The sequence below is a fragment of the Berghia stephanieae genome, chromosome 3, assembly GCF_034508935.2.
Source record: "Berghia stephanieae isolate SIO BIC M18660-M18661 chromosome 3, UCSD_Bste_1.3, whole genome shotgun sequence".
Lineage (NCBI taxonomy): Eukaryota > Metazoa > Mollusca > Gastropoda > Nudibranchia > Aeolidiidae > Berghia > Berghia stephanieae.
In genome coordinates, this window is record NC_088362.1 from 15,558,673 (window position 1) to 15,573,672 (window position 15,000).

General features: G+C 35.4%; 1 protein-coding gene across 1 annotated transcript in view; it reads right to left on the reverse strand.

Moving 5' to 3' along the window:
- LOC144967205 (equilibrative nucleobase transporter 1-like) overlaps positions 1 to 15,000 on the reverse strand; it is an 84,246-nt gene that overhangs the window by 58,393 nt on the left and 10,853 nt on the right. The window contains exon 2 of the mRNA XM_078904142.1: positions 1 to 272. This exon is cut by the window's left edge and continues 325 nt beyond it. Coding sequence (XP_078760268.1) covers positions 1 to 272 — 272 coding nt within the window. The remainder of the gene's footprint in view (positions 273 to 15,000) is intronic.

Below are 15,000 nucleotides of genomic sequence, written 5' to 3' on the forward strand. Positions count from 1 at the left end.
CAGTTTGTATGTGAGACACAGAATGAATATTATTCAGATTCTTCACGTTGATGTTCTGAGAATCGGAGTTTTCTATGGAGGAGGATGAGTTTGTCGAAGTGCCATTGTTGCCTGTTGGATTGTTGATAATGGTAGTTATAGTCGAGGTAAATAGTTTATTGACGAAATCAGGTTGTGGAGAATCTCTTGGTGAGGCGTCTAGTTCAGTAAATGACCCTTGACTTGAGTGTTGGTGAGGGCCCGACCAGGAATCGCTTTCTTTGCCTTGAAACCTGGAAAAGATAAACGACAAAGAGAGAAAAAGAGAGGTACATTTAATTCCAAGAATTTACCATGTTCAATGCGCTTCACAATGTTTTATTTATTCTCTTAACAGGCCATATGGTATCTATTTCATACATAACCTGTCGCGTGTTTGTGGTCCTTTTTCTACTAACCCTCTTACAATATCCGTCACGGCCTATAGCCAGGCACTTATTCACACCTGAGTAATTAGGTATCCTTCCTAAATGAGATCAATTCTAATAAGACTCAACGCCTTTTTACCATACAACCATTATAGTTAATGTACAATGGCTCAGTTACATTTGTCCAGATATATATATATATATATATATATATATATATATATATATATATATCGTTTTACTTTTACGTTTATAGGGGGGACTGGACCTTATAGGGGTCTTATTTAAGATGTAATTATAATTTCATTCAGAGACAAAGAGAGAGAGAGAGAGAGAGAGAGAGAGAGAGAGAGAGAGAGAGAGAGAGAGAGAGAGAGTCAGAAAGGAGAGAGAGGGCGAGAGAGGGCAAGAGAAAGAGATAGAGAGGGAGATAGATAGAGAGATAGAGAGAGAAAGAGAGAGAGAGAGAGAGAGAGAGAGAGAGAGAGAGAGAATATAATTCTTTGTATCTCCGAGAGACTTAGACATAATGGGCACCCTAAAATATCTTTTTAACCAATCTGATTTGGTGGCAGAGTCTGCTACAAGTATCAATTAAACGATAAAATTGCCTCAATTGATAACTATTGTCTTCAACGATTAAAATGAAAAAGAAAATCATTTCTGCTTTAAAATAGAGAACTTTTCAAGATGTTCAAAATTAGCTTTAATCCTTTCATATGAGTTATATTCTTCTTATGAGATTTCAGCAGTTTCATAATGCTAAGCTTTTACCTACATATCGAAACCAGTGCTTAACCAGTTACCTGCGGTACTCTGGAAATGAAAAAAAAAACTCGTTTTTTAAAATGTTGCCAGAAAACTCGTCCTTCAAACATCGAGCGATTTGAATGACCCTGATCTTGGCAAGAACTCTCCAACCTGGGACTTCGCGAAGTCTTCGGAAATCCAAGGATTAAGAGTTTTTGTCAAGATGAGGGTCTGTTAAATCGAAACGGTTCGGACATGTTAAGAGACGAGAGAGTGGGAAGGAAAGTATTGAATATACAATTAGCGGGAAAGAGAAAAATGGAGGTCCAAAGACTAGATGGGATGGTTGGATAGGGTAAAGGACGATATGAAAGAACTGGGCTTGAAGGAGGATGATGTGACATTCATTATGGTAACCCTGCAAATACGGGATAAGCTGAAAGAAGAAGAAGAAGAAGAAGAAGAAGAAGAAGAAGAAGAAGAAGAAAAACAATAATAATAATAATAATAATATGATAATAATAATAATAATAATAATAATAATAATAATAATAATAATAATAATAATAATAATAATAACAATAATAATAATAATAATAATAATAATAATAATAATAATAATAATAATAATAATAATAATAATAATAATAATAATAATAATAATAAGAAGAAGAAGAAGAAGAAGAATAATAATAATAATAATAATAATAATAATAATCATAATAATAATAATAATAGTAAGATATTTAAAGGACGAGTTTTCTGGCCAACTCTTTAAATACGAATGTTTACAGTGTGCGGCAATTATCTGGTTAAGAACTGAAAACTCCTCTCCTTTCACGATAAAGGTGAATGACCTGGACTCTTCATGCGTAATGGATCGTTTTGTACTTAGTTTATATCAAAATCGCAAAAAAAGGTTATAGCTATAATATTCAGCCCTTATCAGCTATATAGGACACACGCTGTTCATTTCACAACATTTCAAGTTGTTTGAGTTTCGTACCAGGAAGTTGACACAGGAATAAAATCAAAAATGAATACAAGGTAAATATCCTAAGGCTTAAACCGTAAAAAGATTTAATTATAAATTTACATTAATTTTTGTATAAAATATTATATTTTTAGTTATTTGCATCTTCTTTATTTATTCTTAAATCAGTTTAATGGGAAAGTTATCCAAAATAACATTCGCGTACTTAATATTTGTTTGAAAAAGGATGGACGCAACAAACATATACTATTTAATTTTTGATTATTTCTTTATATTTTATTTATATTTTAGTTTGAAATTCTCAACTTATGCTTACACTTGCCCACCTTCGACAGACTTTGACCATCATCAACTTTAACCTTTTTAAAGAACCACTCAGACATTAATTTGTATGCAAGACGACTCTTATTGGTTAATATTCGATTAAAAGGGGTGAGTGAGGAAAGCAATTTGTCTTATTATTGCTCTTAACGCCGATACGACAATAAACTATTGTTCTCTTTAAGTATATATTACGACAGTGCGTTGAAAAAACTAAACCTAAAAAGCAACCCATCAAAAAACAGAGTTTATTAGATTTGTTTATACTAGAGCCAAACACCGTGTCTCTCTCTCTCTCTCTCTCTCTCTCTCTCTCTCTCTCTCTCTCTCCCACACACACACACACACACACACACACACACACACACACACAGCAACACACATATAGAAAAACAAATGTCGCATCGGTTTCTGATCCCGCAGCTCCTTGAACTGCATGTGCCAGCTGGGCAAGAAAAGTGAACAACACATTATTGCTACCGAATATTTCTTTGTAAATTCACTGTTATGTTGTTCTCTTTGCTCTAGTTGTATTGTGTTCACCAACAGAATACAGAAGGCCGTCTTGGAATGCCAAAATCTTGACTTATGTCGGACTAATCCGGTTTAGTCTTTAATCCTAATTTATAAAATTTGTCTCAGTAAACTTTTTGATAATCCGTCTAGTCGTATCAGTGACTGGTTTGATGAATGTCGTAAAATTAAATGATGACTCATTATTGATTTCATAAAAAGCATTCTTGGTGTTTGTTACTTTATATTGACCCCCCCCCCCCCCCAAAAAAAAACACCAAGAAATGGAAGACGGGTAGAACAGTGTGACACGAACCAATAACTTTTTCAATAAACAATTATGATTCATTCGATTTTACGACAATGACACATGCGTATACTCAACTTATCTATCAGACCAATATTATTAGAGTATGCTTGTACTGCATTGGACCCAATCAAGATGAAGGATATAAAAGCTATTGAAAACGTACAGAGAGCAACTTCCTGATTTTCCCGCAAATTGCCCCAAGACGGAACTGGGATGTGTGGCAGCAACTCTTGACAACAAAGATGACCAACACTCCAGTCTCGTAGAAAGATCGTAGGCATACACATCGATTTCACAAAGGAACAGTTAGAAACAAACAGTCAAAAACATTTCAGACTAAATCAGCAATTCAGGCATCGCATCGACAGATTCCATCAGCCATTCTCAAAAACAAGCACATGCAGATACAATTTACTCCTCGTACAATACGTGAATGGAACAAACTACCACATGACGTAATAAACATCGAAGACCCCAAATCATTCCAACGGGTTTTCCATATCGTATTTACAAGAACACGGGATAAATTCCATCAGCCATTCTCAAGAACAATCAGGTACAAATATAATTTATCCCTCGTACAATACATGAATGAAACAAGCTACCACATGACGTAATAAACAACGAGTACCCCACATCATTCAAACGCGTTTTCCACATCATAATGAACATGATCACCGGGAGGATTGAATTACTGGAGTGACGTGATATAAGATGTTCAGTGATGGGCACATTGTGCCTTTTGCACCTCATGGACTTGGAACTTGAACTGACATTCAGTACTCTAATCACTAGCACAGTTAATAAGTTAACAGAGGGATATTTTACTAAGAGGTTGAACGTAGTTTTCCTTATCTTTGTATGTCTAATGATATTGACTGATAATCAAATTCGTCAATATATTGGCCACGACATAAAACCTGTTGACTCGGTGGGTCAATAATAAGCCAGTGCCTAGACCAATCAACATAAATAGGCGTAATGTAAGAGTACATTAAGGAATGTACAGAGGCGTAGTATGTGGAATTATGAGCAATTATTCTTCATTCTACTATCCATGTAATGAAATTGGATCAATACAATCAGTTCATGGCGAGTCAAAATGCTGCACGTACACAGGGTACCAAGAAGATATAAAAGTACCCAAGAGTCACTAGTGACAATGACAAAGTCACGAGATCATTAATGCTCTTATCTAATAAAATAAAACTGTACGCATTACAACATTGAAATCGTCTCTCAAACCACTGAATAGAAAGCAACTCATTTTTTTTCAATACATGTCTGTATGTAGAAGAGTATGTTTAGGACACATAATATTAAATTTTAGCGTTGGTTTCATTTTTAAAGCATATACTTTCCAAACACAGATCATTTTGGGCTCAACTACGAAAGATTCACAAATACGGCTACAACTTGAAATTGAGAGATTGCTTGACATATATTTATTATGATATATTTCTTCTGTTATCAAGACAATAGTCCGTTATATATTTTCGAGACCAAGATTTACCAAACCACATTTAATCAACTTCAGGCCAGTTCGGTGTACGAGTTTTTCACAACACTTAGAATGTTGATGGCACCGACTACAAATTGCGCTTTATATAGCGCAATATCTACTACATGTGCTCAAAGCGCTTTACAAGGGTCCCTGGTCAACAGCAAAATTTAACATGTAGGACGGGACATGACGCCTGTTAACTACACTACAATAACTAGCAAGTTGATTATTGAATAGTCATTGTTATGTCATATTGGCATTTCATGATATTCAAGCTCCCAATTAATTGCTAATAAAATTAACAGAGATTCTATCCTTTCACTGTTCTATTACAACAGCATGAAAAGTAACGCATACGTTTTATACTGCCTTAAGTCTGAAAACACGCTTATTTAAAGATTTTGGCCAGAAAACTCGTCCTTCAAAAATCGATCGATTTAAATGACCTTCAACTTGTCAAAAACTCTCAATCCTAGAAGTACGAGGGTTGAGAGTTTTTGACAGATGAGGGTCATTTTAATCGATTGTTATTTGAAGGGGCGAGATTTCTAGTCAACAATTTAAATTCATGTTTTTCTAGAGCACAGCAGTATTGCACAATAGTTTCTGGAAACGAAAACGACGCAATATTTTGAAATTCAAATTCAACATGGTGTCAGTCCCACGCCCATACTCATCGAGTAATTCGGCCTCTTGAGTAGTCATTGTAATGGGAGATTAATATTTATTGATATTCACTGTCTCAGCTGCTCAAAGAGATAAATTCAGTTCATGTTTGCCTAGCCCAACTCTATAACATGACATGGGAGATAACGCTTTTCAAGATGTGGACTAACTAGTTAACTGTGTACTCTGTTTTGCTTTTACTTTGTCTGTAAGGGTTTTACGGCGTTTGCAACATATTAAGGTCATATCAGCACCAGTAAAAGGAAGGACATGGGATAGTAAAAAGTTCTAGAATTACAATTAAAGCACAAGAGAACAGGTAAAACAAAGAGGAATAGTACAAATAGGGAACAGTTGTAGATTCCAAGAGCACACTATCAAAGTACTTAGTTTGAGATCATCTAAAAGTCTCATCCAGACACAAGCACACAGGCCCCTCTAAGAGAAATACACTCAAATGTTTACAAATCATATAGTATATGTAAACAAAATATAACACAATGCATAACAGAGAGATGATTTACAAGACAAAAAAAAATATCATCTCCCAAAACTCTAACTATACATTTGACTGTTTCCCTCCAAGCCAGGGTATCCAGCCAGGGCCAGGACAAAACCAAGTTATCTCATCCCAAGAAAAAGACAGAAAATATGTTGGAAAACAGATATAGGGGGATAGAAGGCACAGTAAATGCCACCCTGTCCACTATTCGAGGTCAAGAACGCCACCCAGACAGCGTAGTCTGTAGAAACAGATATTTAAAAATTTGGCCAGAATACTCGTCCATCAAATATCGATCGATTTTAACGACCCTAATTTTGTCAAAAACTCTCAAACCTGAGACTTTCAGAATAGTTTCTGATAACGAAAACGATGTAATATTTCGAATTTCAAATTCAAAATGGTATCAGTCCCACGCCCTACTGATTGAGCAATTCGTCCACTTGAGAAGTCATTTTCGTGTGTTATTGCTATCTATAAATATTCAAATTCTCAGTTGCAAATGTCAATAACACAGGGAGATAAAAACAGTTCATGTTTGCCTTGTCCAACACTATAGCATGACATGAGAGATAAAACTCCAGGAAGTGGATTCATATTTTGACAGGTACCGGAAATGACGCAAGATTTCAGTAATAATATCATTGATGAAACAGATAGAAAGTATGGAACTCCCATAAAGTAGATTGTCTTGGTACGATGATCTTTTATCAAGACTGATGCAAACATGCCAAGAATGAATTTGACTGGTCGACTCACTGACTCGAGTATTTGATTGTCCAGTTTATAATATCTGGTGAGTAGGTACTTATTTTCAGGTCTGATAACCCAAATTGGTTTGGTCTCATTGTTGTAATGGAAATACTATAAAAATAAACGAAAATTTTGCCCATTACAACAATGTTAAATCCAGCCCATAATCGTATTCGATTATCAGACCTGTTAATATTGCACGTTGATAATACTTTATAAAATACTGGATTTTTATATAAAAGTAAAATAAATCCCCCGTATAAAAGAATAGCTTGAGAATGATTATTGCTTTATTAGCTATTGTTTATTTTTTTCTAAATCAAATTTGATTTAAGTTTTTATTGAATAACTCATTTACAAATATAAAAAGGTAGGGGGGGTCATTATGATCGATTGATAATTTAATTTCATGAATAATATGATCATACGTGTTTGACAGAATAATGTGTTACTTTGATGGTTTCAAAATAAAAATATTTGGAGCTACTCAAAAGAGCAGTCCCAATCGATTGATTTTAATTGACTCTCATCTTGTCAAAAAACATTCAAACCTGGGATTTGCAGAATAGTTTCTTTAACAAAAAACGACAGGGGCAGCGTGGCTCAGCGGTACGGTCTTTGCTTCGTACCCGAAAGGTTCCGAGGTCGATCACCCACCGCTACGCTGCGTGGCCTTGAGCAAGTCACCTCGCCCTAGCTCAATTTGCGGTGCTGCATTGCGGCCTCCGCCTGGGTTATTCCAGTCTTCCCTTGGAATAGAAGCTAGAGACAAATTTCCCCTAAGGGATGAATATAGGGAATTTTATTTTATTTATGTATCTTTAATTGCTGATTTGGTTCACACGCAAAAAGATCAAGTTCGTTCCAAACTGGGACCGTTGGATCTGGTGGATAATACTTTGCGATATCCAAAGGTGGCAAGCAAATGCTTTGTCTTTACTACGCTATAGAAAACTCGCTTGGTCCCAGATTTGAGAGTTTTTGCCATGATGCTGGTCACTTATATCGATTGATATTTGTAGGATGAGTTTTCTGACCAACGTGTTTTCCAGAGTACTTCAGTAAACTGGTTATTAAAGATTTATATTGAAATTGTCTGCCTTTAAAAGATCAGAACTATTAGTAACTCAAAGTGGGATCCATTTACTCTCCTGAAATTATTTGCAGTCTTGAAACTACCACTCACATTTTGTTGTCTAGGATACCATGATGATGGTCACTTAGACCGATTGATATTTGAAAGATGAGTTTTCTGACCAATGTGTTTTCCAGAGTACTGTAGTAAACTGGTTATTACTTTACACCGTACTGGGAGAACGAAAACAAATCGACCCAGGCCAATAATTATCAAATTTGTCAGGCGATTGGATCGTGATATGGTGCTCAAGGCCAGAAAAAAGTTAAAAGGCTCAGGCATTTCAATATTTGAAGACTTAACGCAGAAGAATTTCAATCTGCTCAAAGCAACAAAAAATGACGAAAGGATTGACTCGGCATGGTCAATGAACGGACAAGTCATGGCAGTAACCATCTATGGTGTGAGACTGAGGTTGGATCCAGACAGTCCCCTCGATGCCCAAATACAATCAACTGGCGCCGACACGCCCAGCCCTCGAATTCGTACAATTAAACAGACTGAAGACCAAATGTGCATCACGTCGACAACCCCTCTACCATCACAACGCCAGATAGACCATCACCAAACCCAACGCAAAACCTATTACAGTCCCGGGGGAAGAGAATTTCATTCAAGACGCCTTAAATCGACACGACAAAACTCAGACCAATGACTTATCACAGACCTGTCTGGAACACCTGATAGTGACACCTCAACAAATGTGCCTTTTCATCTTCCTTTGTCAAATTATGATTTTGTTGTATTATATTCTAATGTCGATAGCTTACTTAACAAACGATCAGAATTAACATGTATGATACAGAAACATAATCCCATGATAATATGTCTTACTGAAATTATGCCAAAAATTGAACTTGATATTGATTTAGAAATTGAATTTTTTATCGATGGGTATAACTTATTTTTGAATGATTACCCAAGTCGGGGTGTTGCTATCTATGTTTTGGATTGTGTTAATGCCAATATATTCTCTTTTGATCATCCTATAATTAGTGAAAGTGTATGGTGTGATTTTGAATATAATAATTTACACATACTTGTAGGAAATATATATAGGTCTCATAATTCAGACAAAATAACTTTCATTAGGGATATAAAAGAAACCTTACAGTCAGTAGGTAGAATGAAATTTGATTGCGTGATCATTGTCGGAGATTATAATTTTCCTAACATTAAATGGACAGAACCATGTCTAATTTTTCCCGACTATCTATTTGTCGAGGCAATTAGGGATGCTTTCTTTATTCAGCTGGTGACACAGGCTACGAGACACCGACTGAATCAAACTAGTAATATACTCGACTTGGTAATATGTAACGATGATTATTGGATTAATAACATTGACCATTTGCCTTCGGTGGGGAAAAGTGATCATGACTCACTTCTTATATCGTTAAATCTTTCATCCGCCAAACATCCTTCACATGTTTATTTTGATTATTTCAAAGGTAATTACAACTCTTGTAGAGAAGACCTAAATGCCGTGAATTGGGATACTCTTGAAGGCTACGGTGTGAATGAAGCGTGGTTGTTTTTTAAAAACAAACTAAAACGTATAGAATCAAAACACATTCCATTAAGATGTAACAAAAAATTTAGTTCTAATAAACCATTGTGGTTGACAAAAAACGTTAAACGTACAATTAATAAGAAACATAAATTGTATAAGAAATTCAAAAAGTATCCTACAACAGATAATTTTCATAATTATGTCAAGGTTAGAAATAATACCAAATACACGATTCAAAATGCTGTGAAAACGTATGAATGTACATTGGCACACGAATGTAGGAGTAGTCCGAAAGGCTTTTGGAGATACGTAAACAGAAAGTTGAAAAGAAAACCAGGTGTTAGTGTTTTACTGAAAGATGATGGTACCAAGGTTACTTCGGATATAGATATAGCTAATGTTTTAAATAATTATTTTTCATCTGTGTTTGTTCAAGAAGACACTACAAATATACCAACGTTCAATGTTACAAATCAATTAAACGTCCCCGATTTTTATATTACACAAGAATACATTCTTGCAAAATTGTTGAATTTAGACGTGACTAAAAGCATGGGACCCGATTCCCTTCATCCCCGTTTACTGAAAGAAGTGGCCTTTGAAATATCACAGCCGCTATCAACAATATATAATAAGTCTCTTGAATCTGGTACCTTACCCATTGAATGGAAACAAGCCAATGTTACTGCCATTCATAAAAAGGGAAGCAAACTAGATGCTGCAAACTATAGACCCATCAGCTTAACATGCATACTCTGTAAGGTTATGGAGTCTATCTTGAAAGACCGAATAATGGACTTTCTTGAAAGTCATACGATGCTAAACGATAACCAGCATGGTTTTAGATCAAAGAGATCATGCATTACTCAACTTTTACAGGTGATGGAGGATTTTACCAAGTTAATTGATCGTGATCAATGCATTGATGTTGTTTATCTTGATTTCCGCAAGGCTTTTGATTCTGTACCTCATGAGAGATTATTCATTAAACTAAAAACATATGGATTTAAAGGGAATATCTTTAACTGGATTAAAGACTTTCTTAATAATCGAAATACAAAGGGTCATTGTTAATGGTGTGGGGTCGGATTTTAAGAATGTAATTAGCGGTGTACCCCAAGGAAGCGTTTTGGGACCACTTTTATTTCTTTTATATATAAATGATTTACCATGTGGCATAAATTCAGCCTGCAAACTGTTTGCAGACGATACAAAGATCTATAGTACAACTGAACATCATAACATTCTACAAAATGATATATTTTCACTTTTCAAATGGTCTACAACATGGCATTTGGATTTTAATGTTTCGAAATGTAAAGTATTACATATAGGAAAAAATAATCCATGTCATAATTATTTTACCGATACTTCTATGTCAAATCTACTTTCCGTTGTGCCTTATGAAAAGGATGTGGGAGTTACTTTTGATTCACATTTGAATTTTGATTTACATATTGATAATTGTGTAAGCCGTGCAAACAGAATGATGGGAATCATATATAGAACCTTTATAAGTCTTGATAAAACCACATTTTTATATTTGTATAAATCGCTCGTTCGACCAATTCTAGAATATGGAAATTGCATCTGGAGCCCATTATATAAAAGACAATCTATTACTATTGAAAGTGTACAGAGGAGAGCTACCAAAAAAATTTATACAATACAGTATTTATCTTATAAGGAAAGGTTAGAATTTCTTGACTTACCCAGTTTGAAATATAGAAGAATTCGTGGGGATTTAATTCAGGTTTATAGATTGGTACATGGTCTGGATAGGATAGACTTTTCTGATTTTTTTTCATATTCTAATATTACTTTTACTAGAGGGGACAAGTTTAAGATTTTTGTCTCTAGATGCAAAACAAATATAAGACAAAACTGGTTCGGTATTCGTATTGTTCAGAAATGGAACAGTTTGAAATTTGAAATAAAGAATGCAAAATCTATGGATTATTTCAAGGTGTTAGTAGACAGGGAATTATATGATGGGAGATTTATATATGACGAATAATACTTGTTTGCTCTGCTGTTGACATGGCTTTCAATCTTGTATGTATATATTATGCATTATTATATTATTATGGTTATCTTCTATACGCGTGTGTATGTGTGTGTGTGTGTGTGTGTGTGTGTGTGTGTGTGGTTGTGTGTGCGCTTTGCATGTCACGGTTAAAGATATATGTTTGTACACCACATGAGTACATTTAAGTTGAAATACTATCTTTACCACGTGTATCGTTATTGTAATATGTAATCAACAGATTTATGGCATTACTAATTAATATTAAGGGCATTCAAAGGATCTTATCCTATTTTGCCCTATACCACATGTTATGTTATATTAAAGATTTATATTTAAATTGTTTGCCTTTAAAAGATCAGAATTATTAGTTTCTCAAAGCGAGATCCATTTACTCTCCTGAAAATATTTTCAGTCTTGAATCTACCACTCACATTTTGTTGTCTAGGAGACTTTGAAAATATTACTGCAGACAACCTTCTTTATTATTATCCTAGTAACAACCAAACCCAAGATTTACTCTTGTTCATCATCAAACAGATAGTATTTTGTAGATACATCATTATATAATGGCCACCACTCTGCTGTAGTCTAATAAAACATATTATGTTTTTATTTTGGCAAGACAAACTGTAACTTGAAATCTTAATCCCGATCAAAATGACCCTCAACGCATCATAAACTCTCAGGTACGAGAATTCATTTGAAAACTAAGCTTTGAGGGTTTTCGGTAACCATAGGTCATTTGAATAGATTGATATTTGAAGAAAAAGACTTCTGGCCAAATGAAATATATGTGATTTGTCAAGATAAGGCAGAAGAAGTCCATTAGGAAACTTGTTTGATGTTTGACAATGAAATCGTTCTACCCTTAGAAAACATCCTACATGCTTTTGAGGCCCGGAGTCCTTGCGTGTCGTTTCCAAGTAGATAAAAGGAAAAGGTCAGCTACATTCTTTTTTCAAAATGGCGATTTTTTATGCATTGTGATTATAGGTTTTTTGTACTTGAGCCCTAAACCTTAATCATGTCAAAGAGTTCCAACTTAACAATTAGTATTAAAATTTCGCTGGAATAATAATTAAACAGTAAAATTACTGATATGTTTTATAATTTAAGTGATATAATGTGATAAACGAATAAATGAATGATTGAATGAATAAATAAATAAAAAATAAAATAATATTACAGTCTCAATCTTCTGTATCGTGCAGCAAAATTATTTTTCACTGTAGTCAGAATTTTTAAAATTCATATGCCGAAGGATTATAATGACCCCAATATGTCAAAAAGACTTAAACCTGAAACTTATCGTCTTTGGAGTTTCAGGTCTGAGACTTTTGGCAAGTATGGAGCCATTTATATCTCTATCGATTTGCGGGTCTTGGTAGAGCACTCACTCACTGCACACTCAAAGGGACCGAGATCGATCCAGGGTGCAGTCGAGATTTTTTTTTTTCTGACCCCTTTAACCACCCAGCAATGATTGGAAAGTTGGGTCTGTTAGATCTGGTGGAAATTACTTTGCGATAGACTAGCGTCCCATTCAAAAGGTAGCAAGCAATTGCTATTGTTTGTTTCAAGCTTTAGAAACCGGGATAAACTCCGGCTCCATGGGTCTGAAGGACTACTTACTGTATCTTTCGATAATTCCAATGTTTTCAAAAAGGTATATTATTGACATTGTACACGATTGGGCGCTTGCCTTGCCCTTAATGACATAATTCCCGTTTCCTATTTAAGGTATTCGGGTGTCTTGGTACCCGCGAAATTAACCCCAGATATAGTTACTGACTCTATCATCGCCACTCGACAGTTGATCAATATCTTGCCGGCCATATATATATATATATATTTGATGAAAAGGAAGTATATAATATTATACGATGGAAAACAGGATATTACTCTTACATCCGACTCTGAGCTCCTCGTCTCCTGAGCTATATTATGTACAGACCAGCCTACTATCATGAAAAATTCGTAGAATTACGACATTTTTGCTCCAATTTCAAAACTTCATGAGTATCTCTATGTCAATTTTTTTTAAAATGAGCTTTTATATAGCGCAATATCCACTAAACGTGCTCAAAGCGCTTTACAAGGGGTCCCTGGCCAACAGCAACATTTAACATGTAGGACGGGACATGCCGCCTGTTAGGCGATATTACAATTTTTCGGACAAAGACAACGTTGTTAACGGCCAGGTACTCATTTTAACACTGAGTACGGTGAGAGAATGTGAGTAAAGAGCCTTTTCCAAGGACTCAACTATGCGCCGAGCGCGAGGCTCGAACCCAGAACCTTCCGATCCGAAAGCGAGTGTCATACCACTAGACCACATAGCCGCACAACAAAACAACTTGTAGATACAATACAACAAACTATCATTGTTGTTACAACTAATTGAAAATAAAATGCGATGCCAGAGTACATACGCTTAAGGATTTTGAAGTGTCATTTAGTAGTCACTGTGAGGATAAATTGTTGATTTTTAAGTTAACTATAGCAACTAAATAAATTCCCTTTATTCATCCCCAAGGGGAAATTAAATTTGTCTTTAGGCTCTTTTCCAAGAGAAGTCTGGAATAACCCAGGCGTCAGCCGCAGGGCAGCGCCGCAACGTGAGCTAGGGCGAGGTGATTTGCTCAAGGCCACACAACGCAGCGGCGGGTGATTGAACTCGGTACCTTTCGGGTAGGAAGCAGAGACCGTACCACTGAGCCACGCTGCCCGTCTACAATATTTATCTCCTCAAAATTACGGATTTTTATACTTTCAAGCAGGCTTGTCTGCATGTAGGTAGTCCTTCATAGCCATCATGCGGATGAGTCGGAATTTTATTTTTTAATGAGCTTTTATACAACGCAATATCCACTAAACGTGCTCAAAGCGCTTTAATTAACAATTGGTCCCCGGCTAACAGCAACATTTAACATGTAGCACGGGACATGACGCCTGTTAGGCGATATTACAATTTTTTTTCAAACTGAGACAACGCTGTTAACGACCAGGTACTCATTTTACAAGGTGAGAGAATATGAGCCTTCTCCAAGGACTCAACTGTCGCCGAGCGAGGCTCGAACCCAGGACCTTCCGATCCGAAAGTGAATGTCATACCACTAGACCACATAGCCGCACAAATTATCCCAGTGTCTACAGCGGTTATGTGGTGTTGTGGAAAGACGATAAGAAATGCTTTTTTTAGAAAATAGTAAACAAACAAAACAAGTTCAAAACTAAAGGAAAATAAAATCAAAACCCTCAGGACCCCTGTAGATTAAAATTTTTTTATGGGATAACTTGAAACAGGAAGAAGCCCTATCAAAGGTTATTACACTCCATCCCCTTTCTAATTTCAATATCGTCGTTGCTAGGGTGCTGACATGCTCTGTCTTTTAATATTACAATCTTTAATGCACGCTGTCAAAGCGTTTCCCAAACTAATCAATCAAAATTATAGATAATATGTGCCGTTTTTTTGTGTGTACAGAATCATTTGTTTTTGTTTGATTTTAAGGGTTTTACGGCACTTGCGACACATATGGGTCATATCAGCTCCAGTAAAAAGAAGAAAATGGAATAATCCAAATATTTTAGATTTACAAT